Source organism: Pteropus vampyrus, unplaced genomic scaffold (assembly GCF_000151845.1).
Source record: "Pteropus vampyrus isolate Shadow unplaced genomic scaffold, Pvam_2.0 Scaffold146, whole genome shotgun sequence".
Lineage (NCBI taxonomy): Eukaryota > Metazoa > Chordata > Mammalia > Chiroptera > Pteropodidae > Pteropus > Pteropus vampyrus.
Window position 1 is genome coordinate 1728352 of NW_011888927.1, and position 10322 is coordinate 1738673.

At 43.4% G+C, this 10322-nt stretch overlaps 1 protein-coding gene across 1 annotated transcript in view; it reads right to left on the bottom strand.

The window, feature by feature from the left end:
* LOC105298171 (aldehyde oxidase 2) overlaps window positions 1-10322 on the bottom strand; it is a 79297-nt gene that overhangs the window by 52481 nt on the left and 16494 nt on the right. The window contains exons 7-10 of the mRNA XM_023535987.1: window positions 8602-8746; window positions 7267-7359; window positions 2200-2351; window positions 478-571 (exon numbers count right to left, since the gene is read on the bottom strand). Coding sequence (XP_023391755.1) covers window positions 478-571; window positions 2200-2351; window positions 7267-7359; window positions 8602-8746 — 484 coding nt within the window. The remainder of the gene's footprint in view (window positions 1-477; window positions 572-2199; window positions 2352-7266; window positions 7360-8601; window positions 8747-10322) is intronic.

Below are 10322 nucleotides of genomic sequence, written 5' to 3' on the forward strand. Positions count from 1 at the left end.
AGGCAGTGTATGAACTGAGCCCTTCTGGGGAGACAGGAGTACTTTAGCACGAAGAGGGAATATCCCTGTCAGCTAGCACGTAAAATTAATCATTGTCTTCCTTCTGCCCGCAGAAGGCCTGAAGTGTCTGCAGTGTGTCTTTAGTAGATTTGTGGCTTCTCATAGAGCAACTGGGGCATAGGGGGGTGGTTCATGAAGAGGTGGAGGGAGCTGTCCTTAGGCTGCACAGAGCCTTCGCCACAGCCTCTGCACATCACCCCTGGCTGACATGAGGGCTGACCAAGCTGTGGTCCGCGGTGGGTGTTGTGTGTATGTGGGAGGTGGTGCCACAAGCGAGCACTAAGACACCCCCATGCATCATCATGCCCTGAGTGCATTGAGAGCCAGTGACCTGGGCTCTGACTTAAAGCAATTTCTTAAAAAAAAGAGAGACAAAAGATCTCTAGGTGCTGTTCAGAGTGTTCTGGGGTAGCTTACCTTCTGATATCAGATTGAGGGTAGCGTTGCCCGCAGCCAGAATTGGATTCAGGTCCGAATAGAAATGCCGGCTTATGATATGTCCTCCTAAGGACTAAGGAGAGAGAGTTACAGCCTGGGTCATTCTACCCCTCAAATCCTATGCCCCACAGGCACGCACTTATGGTCCTCTCTGGTAGTGGAATGGTCCAGAGGTGTCTAGGTCTCCTTTGCAGAAGGGGCTCAGTTCACACTGTCCGGGAGTTCGTTCTGCCTGAGAGGGGCCCTCCCACCTGCTACTTTGGGTCATCAGCACTCACATACCATTTGGTATGTTCCACATGCTGTCAACCTCTTCACATATATTTATTCGCTTATCCTTATAACGACCCAGTTTGATTGATGCCATTTCTCCATTCTACAGAATGAGGACACTGGGGCACAGAGAAATTGTAAAACTTGACTAAAGTCTCCCAGCTAGGAAGGGGCAGGAGTGGGATTCAAACCCAAGCAGCAAGGCTCAGTGGCCAATTCCGAACCACCTCCAACTCAGCCTTGGCCACAGTGCAGGTGGCAATAGTGATGGCTACAGAGATGCTGTCCTGCCTTGAGTACACAGCATCTCAGTTTTACGTCGCAGAACCTCTGAGATGGCCACACTTCATTTGTGTCATGTGAGGGTTCTGGGCATCTACACCATAGTGGGAGGGGGGCCTTTTTCCTCTTCTTGAAGACTCCCCTGGGATCTGGTTGAGCCTGTAGCACCTCAGAACTTGGGAGGGCAATGACTGGCCATTCTACTCAATACCCTCCTCCCCACGACAAGACGGAATCCACAGTGACCACCCAGTTTGCTGCAGTCTGGGCTGGAATGCGGCTCCATTCCTGTATGTAGAGCTTGATTTTAAAGTTCTCACTTCCGCTGGGCTGGAATCTGCCTTCCTGGACTCTCACGTATCAGTCATACTTCTGCCCTTTGTGAGCACGTGAACTAAATCACAGGTGTCCTCAGTAATGTACAGATATTTGGAGGCAGCTCTCATGATCCTCTGACTGTCCCCACCCCTGCTGTTCCTTCTACTGGTGTGGATTCCAACTCCTCATTGTCCTGCCACCATCTCCTCACCAGGCTCCAGGGTGTCAGTCAGAGTTCTTGACGGGGGGAGAGAACATCTTGGAATCACGTGAAGAGCTTTCTCTAAAGAAACATGGCCTCCCCCGATTCTCCATATCCTATGGATTTCTGAGACAGCATTTGGGGTGTGTAGAAGAGGGAGCATATGTATTTTGAAAACCCAACTATGTCTCTTCTACTTTCTTCTGAGGTCAAAAATAACCAGACCTTAAAGTATGCCTCCCAGATGTGAGCATTGTCTCCACCTGTGGTCTAAACGGTCTGGAGTAGAGAAGGCTACCCTCCTTATTTTAGGGACTATACTTTTGTTAATGCAGCCTAAGACAAAATTATGTTCTTGGGCAGTCTTATCATAAAATTAGCAAAACCATGAAGTCCTTTTCCCACCTATGTTGCTACTTGGCTATTCTACTAAACTTGACTTAGACTCCTTCTTTAAATATGTTATTAAATAATGTCTGTCAACTATAAAATATTTATTTACTGTGTCTGTCGTTTCAATCTGCTGAGACCGTTTTGCATACGGATTCTGCCAAGGCCTATTTCAACATTTCAGTGAGATTAAGAAATAGGTGCAGTGTGCCTGACAACTGTCCCAGAGAACATACCGCCATATTCCGGATCTGCTGGCCTGCCAGACTCTTCAGGTGCTTCAAGAGGGCTCGGTAAGTCCGAGCTTTCTCCTCCGGGAGCTCAGAAACCCTTTCAGCCAAGATGTCCTTCACCTGGGCCAGACTGCAGCCAGCACCTATTGTCAGTCCTGGAAAGCAAATTGTTTTCGTAGGTGAAGGAGCAGCTGACTAGTAATCATGGCGCCAGGGCCTTCATGGTTGACTAATGCAGTGACTCTCCACACGGGCTGCACAGAGGGTCACTAGGTACTCAAAAACAGCATAGATGCGCCCCTCTCCCAGGTCAATTAAATCAGAATCTCAGTGTGGGGCTTTTTACAAGGCTCCCCTTGTAATTCTTCTCTGTAGTCAGAGTTAGAAACCCCTGGGCTGGTCTACGCTTTTTTTTTTTTTGAACAAACACAAGGGAATAGAAGCTACAGAGAAGGACTGACGGTAACAACCAGCAAGTAGCAGATCTTACTAGAACTTTCTATGACGCCCTCCTGACTGACCACAGTGAATCTATGCAAAGATGTTTTGTAATTAAGGGGGAGAAATCTGATGCCATTAAAATAATGGCAAAAGTCTTTCAATTGCTTAGGTTATTGTCTTAAATCAATAATGCTTTGACTGCTGATATGTACCTCTATGGTAGTCTTGATACTCAAAATCTTCAACAACAAGTCCCATGAGGGGCTCTGGACGATCAGAAATCAGAATGAACACGGCCCATGTGAGGAGCTGCCCCAGGTATTCTGTTGGCTGTCGTTGGGCGTGAGGCTGTCGAGGGTCCCCAGAGAGGGGCCAGGGAAGCAGGAGCAATGGGAGAGCAATCAGGAGGTTTGAGGGCAATGCTATTTACTACGTGGCAAGGAAGTAATTCAAAAAATTTAACAACTATTGCAGCCATACTTGTGACATACTTGTGATTATTGGCAGGATATTAGCATTGTCTTTGGGGTTTCTCTATAACAGAAATGTAAAGGTTTGAGATCAATCTTTGAAAGTGAAGAAGTCACCCAAACCATCAGGAGATAACTTAGTTGGCTGTTTAAAATTAATCCTTCACTCATTATCAGGTTCAGAACATTCCCTTACATTCCTAGTTTGCTCTGAATTTATATTATAAATGGTTGTTAAATTTTTATTAAATGTTTTTTCTCCATCTATTTAGGTGATTATGAGATTTTTCTTTTACTATGTTAATGTGATAAAGTAAATGATTTTCCAATGTAAAGTCTTTCTTATATTCCTGAAAGTTTACTTGGTCATGATAAAGATATTAACCCTTCACTTCCCTGGGGTTTGCAGGACGAACCACTAACACATAGAGTCCGATCACGTCCAGGGCTGGGTTCTAACTGCAGTTAGTCCCTTTTTATCAGGTTGCAGGCTATGCTTTCATTTTTCTCTTGTGGATTAAATTTTTTTTAATTACGTTTATTGGGGTAACATTGGTTAATACAATTATATAATTTTCAGGTGTATGTTATAATTTAACATTTGTATATTCTATTGTGTGTTTACTACCTAAAGTCCAGTTTCCTTCAGCTACCATATATTTGATCCCCTTTACCCACTTCACCCTCCCCTACCCCCTACATTTGACCCCCTTTACCCCATCTACCTCCCCCCTCCTCCCTCACCCCCTACCCCCTCACAAGTCTATAGTCCATGTCCATGAGTCTCTGTTTGTCCTGTTCCTTTGTTGCTTTTAGGTTTTTATCCCACATATAAGTGATATCATGTGATTTTCAACTTTTTCTGTCTGGCTTATTTCGCTTAGCATGATTATCTCTAGTTCCATCCATGTTGTTGTAAATGGCAGTATTTCATCTCTTCTTACAGCTGACTAATATTCCATTGTATATGTGTACCACAGCTTCTTTAGCCAATCATCTATCGTAGGTCACTTCAGTTGCTTCCATGTCCTGGCCACTGGGAATAATGCTGCTATGAACATTGGTGTGCAAATATCTTTATGGATATGATTTTTTAAGTCTTTGGGGTAAATACCCAGTAGAGGAATTGCTGGATCATATGGTAGATCAATTCTTAGTTTTTTGAGGAACCTCCATACTGTTTTCCATAGTGGCTGAACCAATTTGCAGTCCCACCAGCTGTGTATGAGGATTCCTTTTTCTTCTTGCGGATTAATTTTTGAAAATATTTCACCTTCCCATATAGCTTTGTTTTCAATCAGCATTAAAATTGTATTTGACACATGTTTCCCTCACCTCTGCCAATGTACCTGCACAACGCCCCCAGCTACTTCAGTACTCTCAGCTAACCTAATTGATTATGGAAACCACTAGCTGCTCCATATTATCCTTACACTGAACAAACCTTGCCTAAAAGCAACTAAACTCCTCCTCCTCTCTGGAATGCCTCAACCTAGAGTCCTCACCCTGTTTCCGCTTCCGAGTCTCATAAAAGGCCCTTGGTAGCATGGTACCCCACCCCAGATCCATCTGCCATGGTCTGTTGCTTCCATCACCACAGGTTCCACTGGAGTTTGGTCTTTAACTTCTGCAAAACCTCTGACCTTATCTTTGCCCACAAGAGAGCTGGGAAGACCAAGCTTGCTTCATAGAATTCTTCCTATCCTACAGACCCAGAGTCTTACTGGTAGGGAAGAACCCAGAAACAAAAATATCATTATTATTATCATTATCATCTTTTTTAAGGTCAGAAGTATCATGCAGCAGGACGATCTCTTATTTGACATAGGTAGAAAAGGGCAGTTCAGCCTGAGGACAGAGTAAAATGTCAGCTGTCCGCTCTGTTGCCTGAGTCCTCATAAATACAGATTTCAAATTCAGGTTGAGGCCAGACAACCTATTTAGGGACTTTCGTTGGGCTATTTCTATTGCTCACATTACCCCCTCACTTTGTGCTCAACATGATACCTCTGTACTGAGAAAATTCTTTTTACTGTATTTCTATTCATATTTTATTTCATCTTTGGTTGCAAAATCTGTTTCAATGGAATTGAAAAGAACTTTAACTTGTTTTGATTCTCAGAACGTGGATCTTGTTTTAACTCCATGCTTCTCAGAGTTCATGGGTCTATGAGATAAAGATGCAGTGACTTTCTAGAATGTTTACTATACTAAAGATCTTGAGGAGAAAAAATGTATACTGAACTAAACGTGTATGTAATATAGCAGGCAAAATCTAAATGAACATAAGCTTTCACAGAAATTTATGTCCTGGGAATGCTGGTGGGGTGGGGGGCACAGCTGCCTCTACTGCCCTACCTGTGTCCTTCACTCTTCAGCCTTAAGAAAAGATTGAGAATCCTGGGAAATGTCACTGGGAGGCCACTAGAGGGCACTCACACCTTAATTTTAAGAGGTCCCGCCTGAGGAAGGCATGGGATTGGTTTCCTCACATTTCCGAATCTGGCTCTACTTTGCCTGCAGAGTCCAAACTGAGCAATGCCTTCAAACAGCCAATTGGACAGCTTTGGGGTAGGCCTGGAGGATGTACATGGCAGTACCAAAAGAGCTCTGATTTGGAAATGGGAGATGTGTGGCTTGGTGACTTGGCCACCAGCCAATTTAGAGACCTTGGGCAAGTCTACTTTCTTTTTGCCTTTCTGCTTCATTACCTATAAAATGAGGTCCTGGAGTCACATTGAGGATTTTAAATTGCGCCCTGAAGAGCTCTCTCAGGGTCATATATAGGGAACTCAGTGACCCGGGGTGGGGGTGGGTGGTGGTGGTGGTGCGGATGTTGAAAAGTCTTACCTCTCCTTCAAACAGAGCTGCTTATTTCCATTTACTTCTTTAACTTAAGATCTATTTGAGGACAGTGTTGTGGTGCTCAGAGAAGTTTGAAAACTGCAGGCTAAGTGATGCCTGGGGCGAGGTTAGGAGAAGGGCTTTCTTCTCAACCTGCTGCTTAAACAAGCTGTCTACACTCCCAGTTCGCCCATTTTACCATTTCCTCTTCTTCTTCTCTCCTTTCTGTCAACACCAAGATTTCAGGTAAATCTAAACACACGTCCCTCATTTTCTGAGTGGCACTCAAGTGCGCTACCTGAATTGTCCCAAAGCTGAAGCCGGGAAGCCATGGGTGAGGGGCAAAACCATGAAGGGCCTCTTCCCTTGCACATAGGAGGGGTGAGGCCAGGGCAGGAGGCTTGCTGGTCTGCAGCAGTGATGATGGTAAGAGGCCAGGAAGGCAGGACTCCTAGATGGCAGTGATACAGCCAAGGCGGGTCCCCTCCCCTGCCCACCAATGACTCCCATAAACACGTGGTGGCCTGCAAGTCAGTCTTGACTAAACCTAGCCTCCTTGTTGGCTAGGTTAAGAAAGTCATTATTACCACTGCATCCCAAATTCAAGTTCCTGACCAAGTCATTCATTTTTTTCCCATTAAGTCATTGACTGACGCTTATATGCATAGATAGTACCCACATGCTAGAAGCTCTGGGGGACGAAGAAAGGCATAAAAGCAGGTTCCTTTTGTCAAAAGATTGTTGTGCATCTTGAAGACAAAGTCTTGTATGTTTCCTTTCTACTTTGTTAGAGCCATCTTGCCTGATGACATCTGCACATAGTGGGCTCTTAAGGATGTTGTAAGAGACTGGGGGTGCTTGCCCAGGCAGTTCTTTCTCCCACCTGGCCTCTTGCTATTGTCCCCAAGAGACAAATAGTATTTGAATGCCAGACGATATTTCTCCTATTTTCCCCTGCAAACATCCTTAGTCCCTGGAATGGACCATTCAACCTATGGAAAACACCAGCCCTCTCTTGCTGTCTTCCTATCAAAGTGACATTGCAAATTTATTGTCTCTAGGTCACCATGACATTTCACAGGCAAGAATCCTGCAGGTGACTACAAGGTTTTGAATGATATCACGCGAATACCTTATATTCTGTGTAAAGGTTTTGATAGTAAACTTTCATAGTGTGAATGTATATCACATCAGAAAAATGATGACCAGTTGGAAATAGGCCCAACAAGACAAATGTATAAGGAGGTTCCAAACTATTCGGCAAATAGAAGTTTAGTGCAGGGATTGATATTACACAAGAACACCAGGAACTCACCCTCGCTTGTTTTAGACACCGTATTCAGCTCAGAAATCCTAGCAGGAGAGAGGAGAATTGGGTGCAAATGTCCTCGAGATTTCATTGCAGGTCCTAAAAAGTAAATATATATTTTAGAAAGACTTAGGAAAGAGAAAATGCCTTTTTTTTTTTGGTATTTAAACTTTTTCATGAAAATTTTCAGTTACTAATTTCAAAACTGAAAATAAATCTATATCAATGTAAAAGCAGTGGCCAAATACTCAGCCAACTACATTTACAGTGCGTGCTCTCTCAGTATATATATTTATTTGTACACTCACTGCATGCAGATAAAAATAGGAAGTAAAATGAATGAGAAGTTCCTAGAAAATTCTTGCACATGGGCACCAGGAGACAGATATTAGAATATATATAATAGCCAAAACTTAAAAAGCACCCTGTATCCTTCTACAGAATGGATGAGCATATTGTGCCCTCGTCATATGGAATCTAGCACAGCTACATACAACCACGTGGCTGAATCTCAGCTCAAGAATGTCAAATGAGAAAAAAACAAAACAACAACAACCAAAAAAACCCCCAAAAAACCCAAAAAAAACTGCAGCAGGAAATATTGTGCCAGTCTATTCATGTAAAGGTCAAAAATAGGCAAAACTAAATGACATATTGCTTAGGGATTCAAATATATGTGGTAAAACTATAAAAACAGGAAAGAGACTGATCAGCACCGTATTCAGGCTAGTGAACGCCTCGAAGACGAAGAGAAAGGGATGTAGTTTGGGAGGGGCCGTGGACCTTCAAAATTCTTGGTAGAGTTCTTGTTCTTAAACTGGGTGTGGGTGATAGCTGGATGTGCACTGTTAACATGCCCATACATATTTTAGAAAATTCTATTATGTCTACTCACTATTTAACAAAAACGATATGAAAAAGGACAAGATAAAGCAAAGGACAAAAAAAGCCCTCTAATGCTTTTTCCTCACATCTCAAAAGGTTACCCTGCATACTCCCAGGGTCTCCAACTTTAGAGGCCATTTTATTATAATATAATATAATATAATATAATAAATATAATATAATATAATATAATATAAATAATACTGCTTATATTATAATTTTAATATTGTTATAATATAGACTATATATTACTTATATATAAAATATAATTATATGTAATTATCATATTATTAATTATAATAGTATATTTTATAGTGTATATTATATTTTAATATTTTATTACAAAAGATAAGATTTTTATCCTTAAAAAGCAGTGTTTGTGACTGAGAGCCGAGTAGGGGACAAGAAGTCCAGCTTGGCAGTAACGATGGCATGAGAACAGTCATAATCACTCACCCAGTGAGGTGTTGCCAAGGATGAGAGGGGCTTCGGGGTGTTTCACTTTCAGCTCCAGGAGATCCTTGAGCGTCCCAGGAGAGATCCAGGTAACCCTCTCTCCGTGAAAGTTCAGGGTTCTTTTCTCTGGGTTCTCTGCCATTCTCTAAGTGCAAATGACAAGTGTGTATGCGCATGCGCACACCTGTCTTCCGGGGTTATGTGAGACCCCAGGTGGAGGTATGTCCCTCTAGAGAGATTTCAGGAGTCCTGGGGCCCGCTTGACTGAAAAGATACTCACTACACCCACTGGCTAATGCCTGAATTTCCACCATTAGATATTTACTCCTTCAGTTTAAGACTTGTTAATATGTATCTCTTTGGAGACAAAGTGACAATATGAGCTGGCACCTGTCCTTGACACTTCAGTATAGATTAATTTAACATAATTTGATATTATGGCCTTAAAAATCATAATTATACTAATGCTCCTAAATCACTATCTTCAGCTTAGATTTTCCTCTGAAATCTAAACTTATATATCTGAATGAGTACTCGACGTCTTCCGCCTAGATGTGTAATCGGCATCTCAAATTTAACATGTCCAAAACAGAACTCCTCATATACCATCTTCTTACAGGTCCCTGAAAAGGACACACACGGTGCTGCTCAAAGGTCTTCGTCTTCACTGTAAATGGCCACTCCCCTTTCCAGAGTCAGCCTTGACTCCTCTCTCCCACGCCCCACATCACATCCATCAGTGAGTCCAGATTCCACTTGCTCCTCACCTGTACACCTGTTCAGGCACCCCCATCTCTTAGGATCCTGACTGGGCTCCCTGCTTCTTCCTTTGCGCCTGCGCAGGCTACTCCCACCCAGCAGCCAATGTGACCTCAGATACCAGTACAATGCTAATAGGAGGAGGCGCATACCCCTCAGTGTCCAGCCTCCACTCTAGCGTCTCATCTTACACAGAACAAAAGCCTCAAGTCTGTCATGGTCTGCCTGCCCCGCCTTCCCCGCAGCCACGTTGGCCCCTGCTCTGCCCCTTGATCAGGACCCCTACGGTCCCCTACCCTTTGCACCTTTGCATTTACTGTGCCCGGTGCCTGGATTGCCCTCCCCTCACGTGTCTTGGCGGCGGCTCCCTCACCTCTTTTAGGACGTCCTTCAAATGCTGCCTTCTCAGAGAAGTCTTCTCTGGCTGAATATTTGAAATTGCAACCCCTTGCATTCTATCTCCTTTCTCTGTTTTATTTTTTCTACTCTTCACCTGGTAACAAACTATATGTCTATGATCTATTATTCTGCTTATTTTCTGTCTCTCCCACCAGAAGAGAAATTCCTTAAGGTCTTTGTGTTAGTTTTGCTCCCTGCTGTATATTCAGTACCTAGAACAGGGCCTGGCACGTTGCTGGATAAATAAATACTTATTAAATGCATGAATAAACGCACCAGAATCCCTTCGGAATTAGGTATTTTATAGAATGGGACCTCTGGATGCCTGAGGAGAGAAACAGGGATGCTAAGAAGGGTGAGGAATGGGAGTGGGTTGGGGGTGCTGAAGTTCTCCTCCGGGTCAATGGACCGTTGTGACTGGAAAGACCAAGTTAGAAACTGAGCAAAGCTGTATCATCGCCTGAGACAGTCAACAGGGACACATTCCAGATGACAATGATGAGACTAATGATGACGTCATTTAAAAAATAGCCTCAGCCGAGGCTTTGGGGAATGTGCCCAGG